This window comes from Platichthys flesus, chromosome 7, assembly GCF_949316205.1.
Source record: "Platichthys flesus chromosome 7, fPlaFle2.1, whole genome shotgun sequence".
Taxonomy (NCBI): domain Eukaryota; kingdom Metazoa; phylum Chordata; class Actinopteri; order Pleuronectiformes; family Pleuronectidae; genus Platichthys; species Platichthys flesus.
In genome coordinates this window covers 18,243,195-18,267,420 of record NC_084951.1, presented here as the reverse complement: position 1 = coordinate 18,267,420, position 24,226 = coordinate 18,243,195, and the positions used below count along the sequence as shown (strand labels likewise).

At 44.0% G+C, this 24,226-nt stretch overlaps 2 protein-coding genes across 7 annotated transcripts; both read right to left on the bottom strand.

Moving 5' to 3' along the window:
* Window positions 1-375: 375 nt before the first annotated feature.
* On the bottom strand, window positions 376-12,995 carry ncoa6 (nuclear receptor coactivator 6). 3 transcript variants are annotated; one of them, XM_062390929.1, is made up of 17 exons: window positions 12,872-12,995; window positions 11,010-11,347; window positions 10,446-10,601; window positions 10,171-10,293; window positions 9,809-9,931; window positions 8,871-9,701; window positions 8,649-8,780; window positions 6,752-8,081; window positions 6,539-6,657; window positions 5,882-6,390; window positions 5,553-5,789; window positions 2,407-5,458; window positions 1,925-1,981; window positions 1,757-1,787; window positions 1,245-1,286; window positions 869-1,002; window positions 376-765 (listed from the first exon to the last, which is right to left on the bottom strand). In XM_062390929.1, the coding sequence occupies exons 2-17, from the start codon at window positions 11,305-11,307 to the stop codon at window positions 719-721; spliced, it is 7,221 nt and encodes a 2,406-aa protein (XP_062246913.1). In that variant the 5' UTR covers window positions 11,308-11,347; window positions 12,872-12,995; the 3' UTR covers window positions 376-718. The 3 variants fall into 3 exon arrangements, with proteins under 3 accessions (XP_062246913.1, XP_062246914.1, XP_062246915.1); XM_062390930.1 differs by lacking the exon at window positions 12,872-12,995 and having other exon boundaries at window positions 5,553-5,786; XM_062390931.1 differs by lacking the exons at window positions 1,245-1,286; window positions 12,872-12,995.
* Window positions 12,996-13,766: 771 nt separating this feature from the next.
* LOC133957317 (glutathione hydrolase 7) lies at window positions 13,767-23,107 on the bottom strand. Of its 4 annotated transcripts, none has more exons than XM_062392836.1 (17): window positions 22,908-23,107; window positions 22,586-22,792; window positions 21,666-22,246; window positions 20,988-21,154; window positions 20,736-20,887; window positions 20,499-20,616; window positions 20,311-20,378; window positions 19,774-19,847; window positions 19,407-19,600; window positions 18,321-18,408; window positions 17,227-17,354; window positions 17,041-17,129; window positions 16,791-16,943; window positions 16,560-16,674; window positions 16,317-16,454; window positions 15,885-15,984; window positions 13,767-15,347 (listed from the first exon to the last, which is right to left on the bottom strand). In XM_062392836.1, exons 3-17 carry the CDS (start codon window positions 21,883-21,885, stop codon window positions 15,175-15,177), a joined length of 1,977 nt encoding a protein of 658 aa, XP_062248820.1. In that variant the 5' UTR covers window positions 21,886-22,246; window positions 22,586-22,792; window positions 22,908-23,107; the 3' UTR covers window positions 13,767-15,174. The 4 variants fall into 4 exon arrangements, with proteins under 4 accessions (XP_062248820.1, XP_062248817.1, XP_062248818.1 ...); XM_062392833.1 differs by having other exon boundaries at window positions 20,988-21,211; window positions 22,908-23,106; XM_062392834.1 differs by having other exon boundaries at window positions 20,988-21,211; window positions 22,586-22,780; window positions 22,908-23,106.
* Between the last annotated feature and the right edge of the window lie 1,119 nt (window positions 23,108-24,226).

Genomic DNA, 24,226 nt, shown 5'->3' with positions numbered 1-24,226 from the left:
TTAAAGTGAAAGCTTAAATCAAATGCTGAAGAGCTGGTATGATGGAGCAGGAAGCCCACACTGTCATTTTACCGTCATGCCGCTGCAGCACACAGTGAGGCAGCATTATATCGTTTTTTTAGTTTCATTGAAGAATATTGTAGGACCTTTCCTTCTTTGTTTAGATCTGTACGAACAGCACAGCACAACACAATCTACTTCAACCTTTGACCTTCAGGTGTGCCCTTGTAGCTGGGGCCCTAAGTCAGTCCCACTATGACCCTTCTTCCGTTTCAATACTGGTGCTTCTGAACCAAAGCAGCACTTGTGGTCAGCACTTAATTTTGTCTTCAAGATGCCTGGACCAATACCGAAAACATAAAGAAAACCAAACAATCACGTTACACGGTTCCACAGACCAAAAGCAGTAGAAAATTTAATTCAGTTTTACAGCATAATTATACAATCATAACAAGCTCCATGATCAGTCTTCACAGGATTAATCCAGCATTTAATATAAAAAGCACATTCACACGAAACACAATGTATGCACACATTCTAGCTACAATCTCAAATAATAGCATGGACAAAACGATAGCATAATTATTTTTAAAACACACTGTACATAGTTTCTTTCTCCATTGACAATTCATAATCTAGGACAAAGAAACCGATATCAAATGATTCACAGCGAAAAACACAATTTACAGTACAGTACAGTACACAACTGCAGTTGTGCCTATTTAGACTTCCTTCGTTTGGCTTGGGTGGGGCTGGCTCCAGTTTCTGTTAAAAAGTCACGGCCAAGTGAATTAGAAGAAGGGTAGTGATGTTATGTATACAGCTCAGGTGCAGTGAGACACTTCTTAAAATATGCTCCTGTGTTTACCTTTTACCGCAGCGCTTGTGCCAGGCCTGGCCGATCTCTTCCTAATGCCACTGTCTGCCACCGGCTCCTCCTCCACCTCCTTCTCTGCCCGGGAGCTGCGTCTGCTCGGTCCCTTGGGTTTCTCCACGGCAGCTCTGGGAGGACAGGACAGAAATACGAAAAGGGAGAAAGGAAAGGACAACACAAGGGGTGTGTTATTAAACACAGCGGGCGGGGAGTTAACTCTGCTCTACTCAGAGAAAGATATAATACCACACAGGACTGCTGTTTTTCCTCGTCTACCACAGATACTGTCCGTCTTCATCCCGACAGCATCCACTACGTCGACATGATCACTGCTTGTGTCTTTGCAGCACAAACATGTTAAAATACATACCTTGGGACTAAGTTGATGGGCGTCTTTCTTTTCTTTGCCCATCTGTGATAGAAGTGGAAAAACAGCGGTAAACTATAGACTGTGCTGAACAAACATGGCTTCACTTCCCCACCATATTATGACAATCCCCAGGAAAAGAGATAGCGCCATAAAAGGTCAGGAGGAGTAGTATGATTTCCTTTGTGATTTGCTGTTCTCAGTTTCGAACTCCAGACATGCATTAGGATATTCATATTGTTGCATGCTATTCATACATACCAAGTGCTGAGGCCACGTGGCTCATTGTTTTCGCCATGTACCCCCTTGGACAACCAAATGAACTGCCTGAGTCTCAGTCGATGTGTCTAAGCATTTCTCCTTCAAGAGCAAGGGTTTTAAGACTAGGCCGACTTTTCAGAGATCAACAGTTAGGGACACCTTTATAAACCCCAGCACATTAAGCATTTAACAACTCAGTTGATTGGCTAATAACACAGTAATTTAAAGAAACAATATTTGATAAGGAATCTTACCCTTGCTCAGAACCTGTCGAGACCTCTTCACCTGAACAGGACAAAAATAACAATTAATTTGTATGCGCTTTCCCTCCAATAGACTCATTAGATCATTCGGAAAAATTGTTTTATATTTAAGAAGATAAGCATTTTCATAATAAGCTAAAACAAAAAGACTGCACTTACTCGTCTTCTCACTGGCAACAGGTTCCTGGGACTGTGGGACCTCTTGTTGAACAGGTGCTGGGGAAACAGATGGAGATAGTTCAACTGATACATGAATATACAAAAATTATTTAGTAATAAACATGTATCCCTGATTACTCAATTAAATCCGTATATTAAGCAGCTATGTAAATGTATGGTGGGAATTGAGGCCCAGCTGTCTTTTGGCTAAGCCCACCAGTTGCCAATGTTTTGCACATTGGGACTGTTTTCCTATTTAAAACAGGAATTTATACCCAAGAAAGCTTGAGAAATAAGGCTGCATTATGATTTCCAGTTGTACTAAAAGTATGACATGTAAAAAACAAACCCTTACCAAAGTGGTGACACACAATATGTGTAGTCATCAGCTTGACCTGACCCAGGATCATTGCCAGAAAATGGTCCTAATCCTCCGCTGTCTACATACATTTTTTTTTTTTATCTCGTTACTGTGTGTTTACCTGGAGTGGTCTGAGTGGTTTCATTAGGTGTGGCCACTGGCGGTGTGGGAGGCTCCATGGCTGGGGGGTCAGACTGAACTGGCATTACTGCACTGGGGTTAGCAGCTGGAGAGGTTGTGGTGGGAGTAACCTCCTGAACAGGCCCAGATGCAGTAACAATTGGAACAATGGACGGCATGGGACTTTCCACAGAAGCAACCGTAGACAGCAAGGTAGTAGAAGCAACGTCTGTGGTAGAACCAACTAAAGTGACAACAGGCGCTTGAGAAGTTACAGTCTGTGCTGGGCCTGGGACTGGAGCTGCTGTAGGAACTGGGGCCTGGCTTACAATCTGGGTAGTAACCGCAACCTGGTCCGAAGCTGGGATTGGAGAAGAGAGTACAGTTGGTGCAATGTTGTCTGACGCAGCAGGAATGGGATGGGAAGTTGGTGCTTCAATCTGAATGGCAGGACTAGCAGTTGGATGACAGACTGGTGGTGGCACAGCCACTGTGGGCCCCTGTGCTGGCATTTCCGTAGGATTCTGATGCGAGTCAGCTCCACCAGAAACAGCTGCAGCAGCCTGTCCAGGTTTACTTTTGACTTGGGCAGTGGGAGATGGAGGCATGGGGCTTTTTCGAACGGTGTTCAGAGCCCCAGGACTTGAGCAGGGAGGTGGAGATGCCACGGGGGGCTGAAAGGGAGATGAGGCTGATGAGGTTGGATGTGGAGATGGCTGCTGGACTGGTGGACTAGACTTCTGAGCAGAACCTGTCTCACATACATTTTCGATTTTAAGAGCACCAGGGTTAATTTGTTGAGGTGCTGTGAGAGGACCAACTTGAGCGTATGAGGGCGCACAATTGGCAATTTGAACCTGTCCCACAGCACTTCTGGTAAGCTGAGTGCTAGTCACGTTAGCCACTGAGGACTGAGTGGAGGTTTGGGCAGGAGAAAGTTGGATATTTGCATTGGAAACTTGGATAGGCCCCACCATGGTCACTGCCTGTGATACCACTGTGGTATTTGGAGCCCCAGACCCACTGGGGACTTGGAAAATTGGGTTAATAAATACAGGGGTGGTGGTGATGAACTGAGGAGGTCGAGGGATAGGGGTCTGCTGCCTGATGTCCTGAGGTCTAATATTCTTGTTAGGTACCGCAACCATGGTAGACACCATAGACGTGGGGGCCTGCGGAGTGGGGGCAGAGGTGATGGTGTTAGAGGTGACAAACACAGTGATCTGGTTGGGGGAAATGGTGCTGGGAGAGGCAGGAATCTGAATGACTGAGTTAACATTTGTCACAGCTTTAGGATTTGGGATTGATTTTAGAGCCGAATTGGCTGGGTTAAGTGCCGAGCTGGAGATTGAACTGGCATTAATAGCTGAGGCAGAATTGCTCTGGCCTGAAGTGACTGGGTTGGGGCTAACAATTGGGGTGGTATTAGTGTTAGTACTGAGGGTGTTGCAAAGAGTAGCTGTTGGGTTTACATTCGGACTGGGATTAACCCCATGACTAATGATGGGGTTTTGATGAAGGGTGGGGGTGGTATTGGAGTTCACTACAGTGCTAGGATGCGAGCTGGGAATTGAAGCAGGTGGCAAACTAGGACTACTGGTAGGGATTGGAACAGCAGGTCTGGGTTTGGTTTCCGATTCATTTATAGTTGCAGTAGTAGGAACAGATGCTGACGCATCTGTACTCTGGGAATTACCCTGGAGTGGTTTGTCTGGATCCAAAGCAGACTTGGGACTGTCCTTCGCCGGGACATCCCTAACAGTATTATTCTGTATAGGGCGAGGAGGCATGTTTGGGATACCTGTGTTATCTAGTAACTGGTTGAGGGAGGTTGGAGCTGCCCTGAGAGCAGGTGAGCCCTCAGAATCCTGCACAGGGGCCGTGAGTGTTTGCCTTTCAACTTTGCCAGCTTGCAGTTCCATGTCAGGTTTTGGCTGCTGAGGCACAGGGAAACGAGGACTTGCCATTTTGGGGGCTGACAACTCTCTCAAAGGATGTGCCTGGGGTTGAGGCTGAGGCACCTTTCTCTGCTCTGCTGTCATCATTCCCTGGCTTTCTTTAACTCCCTCAGAAGGGTTACCTTGAATCCCATGGAAGGGGCTCTGAGTCTGTTGTGCCTCCATAGCCCCACTAACTTGTGAAGGCATAGATACTGGACTAGGGGGTACCGGGGTAGGGCTCAGCATCATGGTTTGCCCCTGAGGGCTGACCAACTGCTGCTGCTGGGGAGGGCATGTGATTGTCATATTTTTCGCCTTTTGTCTTCCTGGACTTGGGGTAGCAGACTTGCGGCTAGAGGCTGGACTTGAACGCCGACTATTACTAGGACTTGCCCTCTTACCCTGCCCTCCAGACTGCTTTTCCTGTTTGGTACCTGCACCCAGGACTCCAGTGCCAGTAGAGAAAGGCTGTTGATTGTTGTTACTGTTATTTCCACCCGTACTGCCATTACTGTTGTTGCCTGATAGAGTTAAGCTAGGAGGGGCCTGACCAATGGCTTTCAGGGTGGTTGGGTTAAGACCTTGCTGATCAAATCCTCTGTTTAGGTTGGGCTGCCTTGGTGGTAAAGGAATGTTGATTTTGGGAGGAAAAAGTCCTGCAATTGAGGCATTTAGCCTCTCAGGTGAAAGGTTTATTTCAGAGGGCTCAGTACTGGGTGGACGATTAGTTGGAGTAAGTGGATGGTGGTATGGCCTGGGACTAGCTCTGTTGGGGGTTTTAGGCCTGGAGCTTTGGGAGGTTGTGGGGACATTAGGGAAATGAAGTCCAGGCATTGGCCCTCCTTGTTGAGGTTGAGTGGGTAACTGCTGTTGGGGACTGGCTACAGTATGTGGGGGCATTGGTGATGGGCCGGGGCCTTGCTTCATCATGTGAGTGTTGGGGCCTTGGTTAACCATCATCTGTTGTGTCCCATTTCCAGGCTGCACCCCCATCTCTTGGCCACCAGGCCTTTCCTGCTTAGGATGAGCCCCTGCAGAGACCTCTTCAGATCCATTGCCTTGGGTACCCTGCCCTACCTCAGGATGAGACATTCTCCGTGCAGTGCCTGCAAGCTAGAAAGAAGAAAAAATACATAGTAACATTTAAATTATGGAGGTGTAAATGCCAATATTATAATTTATATATACCACAACACATGGCCCTTACCTGTGGGTTCACCATTAAGGGCATCCCTCTTGCTTTGTCGGGCGACTGTGGTACCCCTCCATGTCCTTGAAGACTGATCATTACAGGCATGTTACCTTGCTGTGAGACAGGAAGCCTTTGCACCTCAGATGGATTGCCCATGCCCCGCGGAGGGAGCTGTCCTCCTGGTGGGATTGACATGCGATTTTTTGCCTGCTCCTGCTGCATCTTCATCATCATCATCATCTGCTGCTGCTGCTAAAATGAAGCGAAAGAATAATTGTTAACCGATAGAGCATTATCCATTGTGTTGATACCATTGTCATTAATGTACCTAATACTAATAATACCTGCTGTTGAAGGTGTGGCTGTTGTGTTTGCTGCTGCTGCTGCTTCTGCTGCTGCTGCTGTTGCTGTTGCTGTTGCTGTTGCTGTAGCTGATGAGGGTGCATCTGGGGCTGGCCTTGACCTGAATTCTGCGGCCCAGTCATCCCCTGCTGCCCTTGAGCATTCTGGAGACCCTGCATCTGCATCTGTTGCATCTGCTGCTGTTGCTGCTGCATCTGCTGCTGCTGTAGTTGTTGCTGCTGTAGTTGTTGCTGCTGCTGCTGTTGTTGCTGCTGCTGCTGCTGTTGTTGTTGTTGTTGTTGCATTTGTTGCTGCTGCTGCATTTGCTGTTGCTGTATCTGCTGCTGCTGCAAGTGCTGTATTTGTTGTTGTTGTTGTTGTTGTTGTTGTTGCTGCTGCTGTTGTTGCTGCTGCTGCTGCTGCTGCTGTTGCTGTTGTTGCTGCTGCTGCTGCATAAACTGCATGGGCACCTGCTGCAATACTCTCTGTTCTCCAGGTTGGCCAGGAAAGCCTAAAGATACAGCATACAGTTAAAAATACTATTACTGCGTTTTTTAACAGTACATTTTATCCCTACTGCAAAGCTGCTGAAATGTAGGAAACAGTGAGGGAAAGCCATGACAATGATTGCAGACATTTATTAATTCAATGTCAGTTACCAGCAGGCCTGTTAGCAAAATCAGGGAGTTTTGGGCCAGAGTTGTCTAAGCCCAAATTCTGTTCTCCACCCAGATTTGGCAATTCTGAATCCTCAATGCCAGCATTCACATCAAGACCACTAGGAAAGAGAGAAAATAGATGAAATTGAGTCACATATTCAATGTAACAGTGATACAATTAGCTAAACTGCATAAATACAATAAAATAATTACCCAGGTCCCTCTACTTGCTGTTGTCCCTCTCCCTCTTTGGGCTTCTTCTTTCGTGCAGGCTTCTTTTTCTTGGGTTTGGCTTGATTACCTCCTCCTGCTCCTTGTTTGCCTCCTGGTCCAAACTGACTGGCTGAGATATCACTCTGCAGTAGGTTGACCAGCAGTGGACTGGTCAGTGTAACATCTTTACTCACAGGAAACCCACCTTGCTGTCCACAGGCTGCTACCATTGGCATCTGGCCTGGGAACTGGGAGTTAAAGTTCATACCATGACCTGCAAAGTGTCCATTTCCCATCTGCATGTGCTGAGGACCCCCCATCATGCCTTGTTGCTGTTGTGCCTGCATATCAGGAACCATTTGTTGGACCCCTAAGTCCCCTGTACCATTATTGGGATCTCCCAGAGGATGTGGATGCTGTTGAACTGCTTGTTGTTGTTGTTGTTGTTGTTGCTGCTGTTGTTGTTGCTGTTGTTGTTGCTGCAACAAGACCTGCTGCTGCTGCTGCTGTTTCTGCTGCTGCTGTAACTGCTGCTGTTGCAACTGTTGTTGGATAAGAGGGTGACCAGCAGGAAGTCTCATCTGTTGCCCATGCATGCCCATAGCTTGATTAGGATTTCCAGGAATAGGGACCTGTTGGGGCTGTTGCTGGTTCATTTGCTGGTGTTGTTGTTGCTGCTGAAGCTGTTGCAACTGATGCTGTTGCTGCTGTTGTAACTGCTGTTGTTGGAGTTGGGCCATTTGCTGCTGCTGTTGTGGAGTCATCTGCTGAGGGCCAACCTGGCCCTGGAACTGAACCATGTTACCTGGAACGTTTGGGGAAGGGCCACGCATCATCTGGCCAGCCATGACCCCAGGTGGCATCTTGCCTCCAAATGCCTGCTTGTTGCCTTGCATCTGGTTGGCAACCATTTGTTCCATCATTGAGTTTTGTTGCTGCTGTTGTTGCTGCTGCTGTTGCTGCAGGAGCATGGCCTGGTGCCCTTGGCCTCCAACCATCTGACCTTGCCCATGCATCACCCCCTGGCCTTGTTGAGGGATCATCTGCTTGGGTGGGGTCATTCCTCCTCTCTGCCCTTGATTGATGGGCCTTGAGAGGACAGTCTGACCTCCACCCTGGCCTTGAACCATCTGGCTGGGGGAGGAGGACACGGGCTGGGCCTGATGCTGGAGGCCCATCATCTGGGTCTGGAGGCCAGGCTGTTGCTGGCCCATACTAGGCCCAGCAGTTGTACAAGGGGGCGGACCTGCCATACTACTTTGTACACCCATGACATTGGGTTGGACATGGACTGGACCTTGCATTGAGTTTGGTGTCGAAGGTTGAGCTCCTGGTGTAAAAAATAAAAATGATGTAAATGGGTTTTCACAACAACAGAAATAAGCAATTATGAGTTTTATTAACTTGATGTTAAGCCACGACATGTCAGTTCCAGCTCTCATTCTTGCAAGTAATGTAATGTAAGAACTGTGCTACCCTGCTGTGTTTCTGTTATGGATGTTGAACTGAAAATGTCCAAGGACAAAAGCATTACCACTTAAGGCAAAAACAATACGTGTTACTCAACAGTATGTGAAATAAAACGATTATTAAAAATATGCCATAGAACCACAGTGATGTTTTTTCTCAAAGTACTCCATCTTGACGAGTATTATAGTGAATGAGCAACCAGAGAACCAATTTAAGTTATGGAATAACCACATTTAAATAATATTTGCCAAAATGTCTGTGACTGCGTAACAGCATCCTTGGAAATATTGATATGACATTTAAAAAAATACATTACTGGCCTTATCTCATGCCACATCGTTTTAATTTACCAACTCAGACAAAACTGGGTTCTTTTTTTCCTCCTAAGGAAAACCCATATACAACTGCTGTGTTGTAGACGTTTTACCTGGGTGAGACATGGCTTGGCTGCTCTGTAGCTGCTGAGGGGCTCCTCCACCAGGCGTTCCTGGAGCGCTGACACTCACCTGTCCTTGGACAAAGTTTTGCGCTGGAAAGCCCATTGGACGCTTTGGCATGCCTATGATCAGTAATGATTGTTATTTTTTAAATGATAAAGCAAAATGTCCAAATCTTTAAACATAAGTTACCACATTTAATGTCCACTAACCTGGGTGAACTTGGGCCCCAGGCTGACCATGCTGGGGCATTCCCATGAATCCTTGTTGCATGTTACCCTGTTGGCCAAGCGCTGCTCTTCCTGGTGAACCAATACCCTGAGGAAAACCCTGTGGAGTTGTGGGTCTCTGAGCCATCATGGGAGGAGTCCCAGGTGAACCCTGTTGAAAAGGAGACGAGGAGGAACCAGGGGACTTGGCGGTGAGGTTGCCCTGTGGTCCAGAAGCTGATGGAAGGGGTGGAGGGGGTCTAGGCTGTCCTACAACACCACCCGGGCCAACCTGTAGGCCTTTAGGCTGAGGGGCTGCAAACTGGCCCATTCCTGGCTGCTGTTGTTGCTGTAATTGACCCTGTCCCATGGTATTGAATACCTGCCCAGCCTGTTGGCTGCCAAATGGATAAGGGGGTGGAGGGTGGCTTGGAGTCTGCACTGTAGCAAGGGAAGGTGGCCGTTGTAACATTTGTGCTTGGGGTGGGGGCTTTCTCCAGGCAGGGCCTGGGCCTTGAGAGCCTTGAGGCTGGAGAACCCCAGCGGGCAACTGGTTCCAGCCAGGAGGTACGGCCATCTGGCCTGATGGGTTGAATGGAGGTCTGGGTCCAAGCTGGGAGAGCTGAGCTTGCTGCTGGGCCTGTTGCTGTTGGTGATGCTGTTGTTGTAGCTGTTGCAGTGCAGCAGGGTTAAGTGGTCTTCCTACCTGCAGAGTCTGCATGTGATGGGCAGCCTGAGGAGGCATGGGGCCTGGACCATGGGGACCAACTTGTTGGTGCTGAAGCTGCTGTTGCTGCTGAACTGGCATACCAGGCATCATTGGGTCCATTACGTCTGTGAGAGAAGAAGCAGAAGTTTTTCCATAACTATACTGCCAAAGCTATAACATAACTCATGGTGTGATCTTAAATATTTGATGAAGAAGACAAAAAGACCTGAACCTGTCTGTGAAGATGGTCTTGAACCACGAGGGTGCATCTGTCCACTGCTGCCAGGTAGCATGGCCTGACCTGCCATGCCAGGACCAGGGGGAACCATCTGTGGATTAGCCATCCTGACTACTCCTTAAGGAAATACGAACATATTATTTATTACAGGCAAGCGTGACTTAACATCAATAGTCAATAACTAATCTTTTTTTACTATTGTTGCATGTCTTTATGGATGCAACAATAACAATAATAACATCTGCATTAAACCTAATGTACCATTATTAAAACAAATAATCACTTCTACTGTCCACATTTAGAGCCATTCAGCCTAGTTTACTGACCCAAGTGTAATCAATTCATTAAACTAATACCTGGACCAGGCTGACCCGGAAAGGCGACATCCATTCTTATCTGACCAGGTGCTCCAATTGGTCCATTCACTCTCACTTCTTGTCCTCGATTTGGTCCCATAGCCACATTGATGGCCCCTTCCCCTAAACATCAAAAGAAGTCAAATCAAGGTCTCACATTTACTAAAGGAGGTCCAGTTTGTATCCTGTATTTTGGAGTGCCGCAACTTAAAACAAAAACATTGTCGAGTGCATTCTAATTGATGTCTCAAGAAGTTTGAAGGCTGTGCTGTTACCTTCTATCTGCACAGAGAGAATCCCCAATTCTCTGAGCTGCAGCTGGTTGTTCTGGGCCAAAAGTCTAAGTCGCTCAGCTGCATCCCGAGGAATGTTGAAGGTAACCCGCACACTGTTCCACGGCTCCACATGCTGGGGTTTCAGCCTGTCAGAGGCTTCATGATGGACAACAAATGATGCAAATTAGGGTTAGGGTTCTCTGCCTCTCTGATAAAAACGCCTCTCTGATAACACTTCTCTGATAAAAAATTATATATATTATTCAGACTTAAAATTTAAACAAATCTGTACAATTTAATTAAAATTTGCTTTAAATTTAAAATAACAGATGGAAGTATTTATGCTATCCCTTTGAATTGCAGACATGATAATACTTTAACAGTGTCCTCTTTAATTGATTACTGTTGAAAACCTATTTTCCTCAAGTGAGATTCAATGTTGTACAAAATAAAACATGGAAAAGGGCAAAGGCGTCAGTTGACAAAATTATTAGTGTTTTCAGTAAGCTCCTGTAATCTTACTTTCAACATTAAAAAGTGCTTAAAAAAAATATTGGAACTAACCCATGTCAAGCATGTTAGGGATCCCTCTGAGGACAGTGTCAAGTTTCTGTGTAAAATCCTCATCCTCCATATTCCCTTGAAAGGCAACGAAAACTGTAAAATGGTCTGCCATCCCGCTGTGTTCTTCCATGCCATCTTGCGTGTTGTCTTGCTCCTCTTCTGTTACTGGGCTTCCATGGCAACTGTATGCATCCTCTCCAGCATCATCCCCAACACCAGAGTCCCTGTCGGAATCATTATCCGCTTCCAGGCACTCTGTCCGCTGGGACAGCTCAGGTGGGGTGTGTCGATGTGCCATCCTCCCCTCTTACTAGGAGTGGCGTTTGAACCGTGTTATGCTGAAATTAAACACGACAGAGACGATGACTTATCTAATAAACCACTACAGCACTGCCACATACTGTTTTCACAGTTAAGAAGGAGCTGAGGTGTCAGAGTGAAGAGAAAAAAACCCTGTACTTGAAACCATATAATTAGTATATAAAATGCTGGATAGAGAAGTCGCTGTTTGTTAGAAGGTAGAACAGCTATACAACCAGGGTGTTGGTGTTTGGACCAAAATCCCACAGGGTCTACAGTGCGCCCATGAGGCCAGACACCTGTGAGTAGTCTTTGATTCAGAATTCCTAGAAACATTATTACCATCATAACAGCTATTGGTATATTTCGGCGTTTTGTTAATATTAGATAATTTCTCACATTTAGTGATGCATAAACTTCTATCCATGCTTCTGTCTCCAGCCGTCTTGATTACTGTAACTCACTATTAGCAGAACTGCCCCAGAAATCTATCAAGTATCTCCCACTTGTTCAAAATAAAAAAACCTTGAAAGTATGAACACATCAGCCCCGTTGCAGTGGCTGCTTATCATGCTGAGAATTGATATCCAAATGTTATTGCTGGTGTTTAAATCTCTAAGCGGCACTGCCTCCTCTTATATCACTGACCGTCTAATCATGTGAACACCTGCTCCTAATCTCAGGTCTATAGCTCAACTCTTGGTTCCCAGGACAAAGCATGAAACTGAGGGTGGTAGAGTTTTGTCTGGAGGGCTCCATAATTCTGGAATAACCTTCCACTGGGAATCAGACAATCTACCTCGTTGTTCTATTTTAAAATCTCTTTTACAGGCTAATTTCACACGGATTTCTTACGTCTTTGTGTATGTCACTTTTCTGTTTCCACGTTTGTGGAGCCCTCTGCTTATTGTTCTTTTAACAGATTTAAGTAAATTAAGTTTTTTTATTTATTTATCATCGAGTAAATAAGATGACGTTAAAGCCAACAAAACACCTGCACGTCAGTGACATCACTATGACCTGTGATGCTAAACCTGGACGAGCAGACGTGTCAAATCTCTACAAAAAAGGTCTGTTGGTGGTGGAGGTGCTCAAACCATAGCGTGATAAGACGACAATAACTGATACACTTCGTTTAAACGTTTTCATAAACAGTGAGCAGCTTAGTGGCTGTGGTCGGCCCGGCAGTGGCAGGGGCCTTAGCACTATCTCAAGCTAATAGCGATCAGACATCTGCAGACGGAACAAGAACACCCCGCATCTCCCGTCAGTGTGAACTTTCATAAAGTACATGCACGTCACTAACAACTCGATTTCACACGCGTTTAACCAGACGCCGCATTGTCAAAGAGGCTCAAATTAAAAAACCGAGACGGTTCCTGCTGGTTATCTCCTCAAGCTACCGTTAGCAACGGCTAGCTGCGCTAGCTAGCCGAGCAGCGCTGCACATCATTTATCTTGACTGCCCGTGGACCGCAGCTTGTTAGCTTCGCCGCTCGTTCGCTCCGACACGCTCATTGTCACATGCAGTTACACACGCACGAGGAGAGCAAGAGCCTTACCACATATATTCATCTGAACACGAGTCAAACCAGTCGACATCTGCTAGCAAGATTAGCTAACAAAACATGAATCACATTCAAGGCAGAGGCGAAACGACGTCAACCCGGCTAAAGGGGAAGTACTGTTTCCGGTGGCGCTTTCCAAAATAAAACTCCAATTAAGTAGCAATGTCAGGAAAAATAAGGAGGAAATAAATCCAGTTATTCTTCTTACAGACTTACAGACAAAATCAATTGGTTTCTCTTGTCATATCATCATAAGCATTAAAGGTCCAGTGTGTAAGACATATAGGTGAAAGGGATTTATTGGCAGAAATGTCATGTAAGATAACCCTAGTGATGTTTTCACTAGTTTATAATTATCTAATTTGTACACATCTTCACCCTAGGATGAGCCTTATATTTTTAAATTCCAAATTTAACTCCTGATGAGTTTTTATGACAACTGAAGGCTACCACATGCTACCACATATTTGGACGGGAGGGTGAGGTGAGGAGTTTTCAGCTGCAAAATGCAATTTCACCACTAGATGTCACTAAATCCTACACACTGGACCTTTAAGCTGAAAGACAGTTGTCTGCAATCCTTTGGCTATTTTATTCTTGGATCAAAGCAAGACACAATTGAGTCTTATTGTTATAGTATTCAAAATTTAAGTTTGTACCAAAATCTGCACTGTTGTACTTATTCATCCGACATGTGTTCATTGGTAATAACACCAGGAAAATAAATAAAAAGGCCCAGGAAGAACTGGAAAAATACATCAGCTCCTATATAAAACTCCAGCTACCCAAAAAAGAACTTATCTGAAAAGAACAAGGTCTCCTAATTATTCTACAGTTGGTGAGATCCACAGCATGTATGGACAAACAAAGTGGCAAACATAGACAAGCATGATGATGTGATGTCAAAACATTTTATTTCTTAGGCTTGTACAGTGCTGATTTTTAATAAAATCAGATACAAATACACATGGAATCAAACATCGGGTGTTGTGCAAATGTTTGCCTTAAGGCGTGGTACTCTACAGTACAAGAAAACAAGCATCAAAAGTCGTATTGCACTGGCACCCAACAACAGAGGCAAAAGGTTGAGGGAATGTTTGTTAACTCAGCACTGGCCATGCTGGATATCATTTCAACAGCTTTTAGAATGCACTGCTTGACAAATGCTTCTTACTTTAAATATAATGCCGGAAATAATTACAAATGATAGAGGTACACAGCAGCTGGTGGAATGCATTGTGTTACACTAGTAGAAATAATGTATACAGCCCAACAAATGTTCATATAAAAATAGACAGATTACATTCAATCCATCTCTAAAGATTTCCTTTCTAAAAACAAGTATCCCTTCCCCCCAAAAAGCTCTATTCCACAAGCTTTGATTGACAACAAAGTAAAGCAACAACTAAAAATGTTTAACTTATGTATTTAAATAACTTCTTCTATGATGAGTGATATATAACACCAGTTAAACTGAAGCGGATGTGTTTTTTGTTTAAAGAAGCTCCTGATGAGCTATTGATTGTTCACAACAGTGGAAGCAGCTGAACCAAACAACATCTAATCACAGTCACATGCCATATAAAAAGCAGGAGATTAAATGGTTCAGTTTAGGATCGTCTAGTTATTTTGTGATGACACTCGGCCTAAACACTAGTTTTGAACAAGTACTTTGAATAGAGGACCATGCAAGTGCTGTAAATGGTGGCGTCCTTGTGTGGCATCATTGTCTGCTCCTTCATACAGAAAATCTGTTTGTTCACCATTAATTTACATCAGAACTACTGATCACGAATTCTAAAAGCAAGCTGTTAAAGAAAAGCTTCAAAAGCCATCCTGATTTTCTATTATCGTTTTCTGACACCCCAGAAGTAAATCCATCCAAACCCTCTGGAGTTCATTGCCTGTTTTAAGAAGAACATGGAATGCAGATATTATGAGCACAGCTTGCCTTTCCATACCCTTCCCTGGATAATATAGACTGCAATCTTTGATGCTTCTAAGGGGATTGACATATATTTTCCACACTATCTACACTGGGATTGCACATTAGAGTGGGCATACCAACTTTGATATGTGTGAAATGGTGTTTATTTTTATTTTGTTGGCAAACAAATTTATAAGTGGATTCAAATGAGTGATTTCAGAGAAAGATGCATGTCTGAAGTAGTATATTTTCCTCAGCATGTTGGTCTTAAATTCTGTTTAGTGAACTGGTTCTTAATTCGCCTCCTTACTCAGTAACTTTCTCTTAAAGTGTACCCTTTCTTTTTTTATGTGTGAGTGCGGGTTACACACTAGGGCAGGATGGACATAGTGAGGGCAGATGCGTCAGCACTTCGGGGGTCCTTCACCCCAATGATGAGGTCATTGGTTCTTCGGGTGCCCTCCACTAATGAGAGAACGTCTTTCCTCTCAACTTTGTGTCCTTTGATCTGCAGCAGCGCCACGTCTTCATCTAGAAACTCAGCTGCAGGAAAGAAGGAGAAAGTGGAAGAAGGAGGAAGATCTGAGTTTAGTGGGAAGAATAAACAATGATAAATAAAATGTAAGAGTAAAAAAGACTTCCTTTTACAGCCGTTGTTCGAATGTAATGTGGATAAAGGAAAATGACACCATGTGATGAGTTCACACGGTCGGTTTAACCATCACAGTGTGTTCAGATAGTATTTTTATGAAAACTTTTAGCCATGCATGTCACAGAATAGCACTTGTTGATAGCTCTGACTTAAAACCTAAAACTAAAATCTGTGGTTTATGCTACTCCCCAGAACAAAGCAGATTAATGCACAGGGAGTTGTAACATTTAACTTAACTTTTCTACTCTGATCAAATTCAATCTTTGTATGTGATGACAATAGAGGTTCTCTCTGCTATGCCATGAACTCATCTCCTGTTCTTGGTGTATACAAAACTGTGATCTGATCACAATATAAATACTGGTCCAAGGGCACTTTAGAAAAGGATATTGGAACCGCAATTAGAAACAAATTCAAACAAAACTCACAGTCCACCAGGAGGGTGTTGGGCTCCAGCTGTGGGTGGAGCCGTCCATACGCTACACTGTCACTCATGTTTTTACGTGAAGACAAAACATTCATCAGCACCTGTGAAGAATCAGAGAACACAATAGATTGATTATAACAACAGACATAAATCCATTTATTTTTGCCAGGTCACAGTAGCAGCCCTTTAAGCTAAGTGGTCAGGACATCCCTCTCCCCAGCAACATTTCCCAGCTCCTCCTGGGGGAGCGTAAGGGGAACACAGCGGTGCTCAGCTGGGTTCAAAGCCCAGCCATCAGGTGTTTGCCAGCCAGCTACCCTCTCAGGTCGGTCTCCAGGAGGGCGGCGATGTAAAAATTACTTTGGATATATTAAATGATAACATTCTAAGATTCATTCATGAATGTAATTAATGCTAACATCATGTTAATTACCTGTGTAATGCCACTGAGAGCTTTCTCCCCATTGGAAGATCCAATGGCCACGTATGTGCCACATAACCCCACGGCTGGCCTCACTGCTGTGGGCATCAGAAAGGACATGGGCCTCTTCCCAGGCTGGAGGTTGTTGTGCTAGAGCAAATGAGACCAAACACAATGAGAACGTGAAGCTATCATTAATGCTGTTGTGAGAAATAAATGATTAATAACTCCATCAAGGAAAAAGGGTGCATGTACTGGGTTAGGTGATGAACTCTGCGTTTTATTGGGCCAAGTGAAGTCCAGGATCTGGCTGTTCAGAAGGATTCCTGAGGGCGTCACTATCCCGCTGCCAAATGGTTTGTTTAGAGAGCTACGAAAAAGGGTCAGAGTTTAAGTTTTCTAACAATATAAATTCACTCTTAAATAACACAGAGATCTGTTTAAACAGACATGGTGCAATAGCAGCTCAGTTAAAGCTTGTCATACCTCATGAATGACACAATGTAGTCATCTGGACCCATGACCATGACCTGGGCAGCTGCTGCACCCTCCTCCAAGGTAAATGATGGAGTGTAATGGCTGGCGGGTAGAGCCTGGGAGTCATTGATCATCTTACGGAGCAGGGAGGCTTGTGATTTGCTTGTAGATGGGAACAATAAAGTGCCAAGATTAAGGAAAACACCTCAGTGAATCAGAATGGATATATTCATTGTTAAAGTCAATGATAAATATCTACCTCTGCATCTTGGTAACAATCTCAGAGACAGACGTGTCAAACAGGGGGTCTCCCAGCCCACTAGCCAGGGCCAAGGCTATCTTCACAGACTGGGAAAGTGCAACAAATTTCAGACAAATATCTTGTCAGTTACTGCACTTTGTATGCTGCTAATGCTGCATGCTGACGGGGCAGATAGTACAGTACCTCCGCAATCCAGTGGTAGGTGCTGTTCCTGAAAACCTGGCTGGTGATGTTGTAGCCTTCCAGGATGTTGAGAGCAGTGATCAGGGCCACTCCTGCATGTGGAGCTGAGGCCACCATCACATGATGTCCTTCAGAAATACCAACAAATAAGGAAAATGTAATGATTTCTACTATGAAGCTGAGAGATTTTAGTGGCAAAATAAATACGAAAAAGTAAAAAGAAGATAATAAATAATTATGAATAGTATGAGTTCAAGGTATAAAGCAAAGGGAAATTATAAAAGTTCCACATACTGTTATAAACGTTTTGCATCATCTTTGCCTGCTATCCCAAAGAAAGTGCACAGTTGTACGATACAGATATAAAATAAATTTAAAACTGTTTATGATACAGCATTGAACATTGTATCTTAAGGTTATAAAATAAATAACAATTTACTCAAATAATAATCAATAGTGTACTAAATAAGGGATGAGAAAAATGGAACCATGTGAGGAAATACACACAATACGTTTCATGCCCAATATTTTCACATGTGGATGATTAACAGCCCAAGCTTGTGTACAGCAAATATTTAGGTGTGCAGGTATATGCGCTATACACACTTCACCATGTCAATGTGCTCATGTCTTTAGTCATGATTATGATTTTAGCGGAACACTTGAAGTGGCTTGTGTGTGTGTGTGTGTACACAGTTCACCATGTCAATGTGCTCATGTCTTTAGTCATGATTATGTTTTTAGCAGAACACTTGAAGTGGCTTGTGTGTGTGTGTGTACACACTTCACCATGTCAATGTGCTCATGTCTTTAGTCATGATTATGTTTTTGGCGGAACACTTGAAGTGGCTTGTGTGTGTGTGTGTATACACACTTCACCATGTCAATGTGGTCATGTCTTTAGTCATGATTATGTTTTTAGCGGAACACTTGAAGTGGCTTGTGTGTGTGTGTGTGTGTGTGTGTGTGTGTGTGTGTGTTTGTGTGTGTGAGAATCTTCTTGAATTGTCTGATCATGAATCATTGATTCTTGTGCATTGGTCTATCTAACCTAAAATAAAAAATTAATGAAATAAATCGGAACAGGCTCTTACCCTGATAGGTGATCTCTGCAGGCTGCTGTAAGACTGTACTGTAGTTTCCAAAGTCATCGTCTGTGAGCACTCCACCTTTAGCTTGAACCTATTCAAAATGCATAGTGACTTTAAATTTATCACAGGGAAATTGAACAGTCAAAAATACCAGTAAATTACTTTACAGAGTAGACTCACAAATCTAAATGATGGTGGTTGTTATGGGTGGGTACTAGTTTAGTTGTGTGACTAAAGGTTTGTATTTTCTCTTCAAACTAAAGAACAAGGACCAGGTCCCTTCTTTTAAAAGACGGTGTGAAATGTGATGCCAGTCGACATCCAACACCCACCTCATTTGTAAGGTTAGTGATATGGGAGTAAACTACTTTTCTCTCCATTTTACTTTTATATAAAAAAAAAAAAAACTAACCCAAACCAGAAAAAATTATTTGTCTACTTTAAAATTAGACAAATATTGCCGATACTCTGCATTGGGGAGTAATTCTAACCTCTCATGCGCAACACTACTTGAATCACCTTATAGAGATCAAATACAGAGGGACAATATAAGATACAATAGACATTGTATATTTGTTCATATTTTTAGAATCATAAAGAACCTGAGAGAAAGATAATCCAACAATAACATTTGAAATAATATAACAATCGTTATATATTATTTTAATTATAATAATAAGACAAAATTACTTTGATTCATGACATGAGCTGCTTACAAATTGTGAGAAAACATAATAAAATAAGTTGATTGTGTTGAACTGCTTGTAAACCACGGAAAGTATTTTCAAATAATATTCTGTATTTGGTTTCAGATTGCTGTTACTAATACATGTATTAGTATTACAAATAATGTCAATGTATGTCATGTATTTGGACCACACAATTATGAGAAACAATTAATTGGCATAATTAATTAGTCATCCTATGACATGACTAAATTCCACCATAGACTAGTTACAAAATAAAAAGACGAACTTCGTGTAAAACAGGGTTTAGAGGGGGTATAAATAACTCCCTGAGGAGATAATGCAGAATTCATGACTTCTTATATAACCATAACTAGAGAGAGGGAGAGGAATTCTTCCTTACCGCAGCCTCCATCTCCTGCGTCAGGTTACCACTGTAGAACTCCGGTATCCCCTTTTCTGCAACAGCCTCCAATATGGCTGCCAAATCCAGACGTCTGGTGAACAATCCAGAGAGAGGAGCCTGGCCGTTGGGGAGGAACAATGCCCGGAATGCATCTGAGGTGTTTTGGTCCTTAACTTTAGCCAGAGCCTCAGCTATGGAGAGATGGGAGAGGAAGCTACGGTCATCTCATCTTGACATTACTTCACGTTGCTGAGGGAACTACACTGAGGCCTGGAGACAACGCTGGTGATTCTCCGCAAGGGAGCAGCGACATTCGTGACCATGACTTCACTCTGTGATTCATATTACATAACAGCACACTTACCTAAGTCATGGGTGACATTAAATCCATCTCTGGCCACATCTGCTGCCATGGTAACCACATCCTTCCATGACATCCTGAGGAATTCAAAGAATATGTCTGGCTTGGTTTACAAATGTTTAAAACTCATACATACACTATGGAATCCTACTTTTGCCAAATAAATAATCTACAATTGACCAACATTACACATAGAATGCATGGATCAAGAGGGTTGGAGAATGCGGTAACATCCTCCTCAGCAGATGAAGCATCAGGACAGTGATAATAACATACCATCAGAGTAATTGCAGCCCAACAAGCTGGCTAAAAAAAAAAAAAAACATGTCCTTTCTTATGACACAGCTGGTGACTCTCTCACTCCTTCAGCTCTGAACTCAAGCACAGGCTTTGTCAGTATTATATAAATAACAGCTTTTGCTATTTTTGTCTAGAAGCATTAGATAAATTCAAGGGGAAAAAATATACTACGTCTTATTTAAACAGGTAGTTTGAAAAACAGGAGTGGGAAAGAGATTGAGCAAATTATTTTTACTGTACCTGCCATAGAGCTGGTGTGCCTGGTGCATCCCACTGAGCATGCCTGGTGTGCCCACCAGCAGGCCAGGCTGAAATTTAAAAACAAAAACAGTGGTCATATGGTGTCTTGGTGCATAACAATGACAAATGCACGTCTCTCTTAAGAAACGGAAAGAAATGAGAAAGAGAGATCCAGAGAGTTACTGTACATTTTGATCAAGGTTAGTCCTCATCATCTCCTCGTTGATGGCAGATGGGGCCGTCTCCCTGAAATCGATGACCCTCGTTTCATTCTTACGGATGTCATGCACCAACATAACTCCACCTCTGCAAACAAGATCCACAAAGCATTAAGTTATTTCCTTTTTAATATTGAGCAAAGTCTAAAAACCTCAGTGGTATTCCTGTGTAGAAAAGTGTAAATGAGTGTGTTCTCTATCACTCACCCTCCTATACCAGAGGTGTGGGGATGGACAATTCCCAAGCAGAGGGCCGCAGTGATGGCGGCATCAACACTGGAGCCCTGCTTCTCCAGAACACTGAAGCCCAGCGATGTACACTGAGCCACGTCCGTCACCACCGCTCCTTGGTTAAAGACCTTTACGTGAACAAGCACAGAAGGGAGAGACGGTTATTATGTCTCTTAACTGACTGCGGCATGTGTGGGAGGAAGCGTAGTGTAACACACAAGAGCCTACCTGTGGGTCTCCAAAGTAGATCTGCATGATGAGAGCCACCGTGACCCCTGTGGCGAAGGTGAGACAGGCTGTGATGATGACAGTCATTCCATCTCGCTGGCAAGCACAGTCTTCTGTGAAGGGGTCAATGTTCGTCTCCTGTAGGGACACGTCATGGCAGGCCAGGTCTGAGGCAGAGGAAGGGAGACGCTGGAGGCGAGCTGACTTCAGAAACAGATCTGGGTCTGCAACATGCAATACACACCAAAAGGCTTAGAATAAACAGGAGGGAGCAGGCGTATGTGGAATGGGTTCCATTTCCTCCCACCAAACTCCATTCAAAAATGTGTCAATTTAAAGTGGCTCTGCTTACAGAGGGACATAAAACTATTTCTGAATTCTGCATCCATGTAAATCCACAAAGTAGCTCCTATGTAGTTCAGGAGTTGTAGTTCCCCCGAAATTTCAATTATCAGATTTAAGAGTTTTGCAAAAGTTAATTAAATATCATTGGGTTGTAGATATTTGAAGATGCCGCCTCGGCTCTAGAGAACTATGAAAGACATGTTTAACCTTTTATGGAAGACATTTTTCATCAAGATCTACATGACATACCAATTCGCTCGCTGTAAGGACAATCGGATGTTCAAATGACAAGTGTTTGTTTAAGGGTATTGTGTAGAACGGCGTGTGGCTGACCTGTGTCTTGCTCACTCAGCATGTTGTCATCATCTTTGCGAGACTTGAGGGCGTTTTCCCCGGCCATCACATCGTCCTCTGGCAGCCTGGGGAAGCTGGTGATGCTCATGTAGTCCACGGGGGAATAGGCGCTCCCCAAGGTTGTCTCCGGATTTGCATCGTTGTCCGCCACACATCCACTCGGGTATCCCGACATGATGTCATGAGCAGGACTGTGCATGACTACACAGATAACCTATCTTTATCTTGAGGGTGCTAGGGGAGGGGGGGATGCACATATTCACAGTCACATCTGATTTCCAGTCATCGTTGATCAGCCTGCCTGTATCATCCAGATGAACACAACCCCTTCAACGGACCTATAATGGAGCTCTGGTGTTGCTGTGATGCAGAAGCACTTCAGCTCCTTGACGGGGTCCTTAACATCCCGTTATATCACAGCTGTCCTGCTGTTGGGATTTGTAGTTCTCTGGTGCACTGCTTCCTGTCGCAGATGGTCTCTGACAGGCCGGAGCATGGGCGTGTAGCTGCGGGTGTGATGATGATAATGGTGTATTATGTTTCTTCTCCAATCGTGTAACCTGCAGAGAATAACACAATGAGCATGCTAACAACACCTGAGGAGCAATTGTCTGAGCGCTGTTATACAAGCCTCAATTACATTTACTCGCGCGACACTGAGCAAACATGAAGAGCAAATATTGACATGCGACAACACGTCTCCGTCTCAGCCGCAGACAGCTGGACGGATGATGCGTTAAATGTAATGAACAAACCGCAGCAGCGCGTGCACCGGGCCCAGCTCCTCGGAGAAGATGCTATCTGCGTATCCTCCTCCGCCGCGCGGCCACAAGCTAACACACCGGTTTACCCTAATTCCGCGGCCCCGAACAGCCCGACGCTAACTCGGCTTTACTCACCGCAGTGGTTTAAACGTATGTTATCAAAGAGAAGCCGTCCTCTGCGGTGCTGTAGCGGGTTCGAGCCCGGGGAAGGTGAGCTGAGGTCAGCTCTCCGTCACCACGACTACCGCTGAATCACGGCCCGACGCCCCGACACGGGGAAGTGAGATTCAGTTTCAAACAACCGGTAGGACTTGTCCTGGAGATGGCGAGCTGGAATTGAGGCTACACATTATTGTAAATATGCCCTTAACTGTAACCTGGATACGATCGGTCACTCAGAGTGAGTGCTAAATATAGATGACAGATACAAAGATATTCTTAAGCTCTTTATATTTACAATTCAACGAAATTCGCCTTCTAGCTGCAGCTCCGTCTTGGTCCCAGTGTCAGACTGACTTCGCAGCAGGTAATGAAATCCCCCTCAGGTGCTCTAAACTGTTTCTCGTCCGGAGGGCAAACCGCTCCGTGCGTCCATTGCTTCCTGCATTTTTATAAATCGGTGAACCAGATTAACAAGTTGCTGAAGGTCTACTGAAACCCAGCCCATATTACCTATCCTCTGTCCCTCCCACCACACACTGCCGGATCAGGCTCCTCTGGGGCCATGGGCCGAAACACAAGTGACTCTGCCCATCCAATCGCTCAACTGTAATCTGCTTGATTTCTTTATTGCTGGTTGGTTCGTTTGAATTATCCTATAACCGGTCCATATAAAGAACGGATCTAACTTTTAAGGCGTGAACCCATTGTTTACATAAGATTAACAAACATTTGGGCTAGTCTTGCCTCCTCTCCTCTCTCAGCTCCTCCTGGGAAAATCTGCTGTGAGTATTGTCCACCTTTAACCCACTAAACCCCATAAAAACCTGGGGTTCTAGAAATATTGTTTTTAAGGGCTCAATTACCAACAGGACAAAAGAGGAAAATGACCCTGAGGCCACCAAAACACCAGCTCCACACCACAAAATACTATCCAATTCTGCAATAACAGATGTTATTCTTATTCCTGGCTCTAATATACTTCATTACTCTTACATACGTCATCTTGCATGTCTTCTCATTGTTTGCTAACTTTTATTCCCCCCCCCTTCTCAAGCCTCTAATCAAAGTCAATAACCATTCAGTTACGCGTGAGAGAACTCCACCCATATTCACTTCAGATACTGTGTCTACACACATTACCACACCCGTCTGCTCACTTCCTTCCCCTGTAAACTTACAACTGCATTTACACTGTCATCTCTGAGGGGGTGGAAGGTTAAAAAGTGCGTTCCCTGAAGTACAAATCAGATATCTGTTATATTAGTGAGTATTTCCATTTTAAACTACTTTATACATCTACTTCACTTGTTCTTGTCCGGAAATATTGTACTTTTTTGTACTGCATTTTAGAGTATACATGTACTTATACATTATAGTCCAAGTTACAAAATTCTGTGTATTGCTAAGGATTTAACTTAATTTCTACTAATCAGATCGAAGGAATTACCCATCACGATGATATAAGACATATACAGTAAAAGGGTTTTTAACAACAATCTTCACTCAACTCTACTAAAAAACATCTTTTGCACCTAAAATAATTATGTGACATTGATCGTGATAATTATCCATATTGACTGATATCATTTTTTTGAATCTTTAAATAAGTTTTGG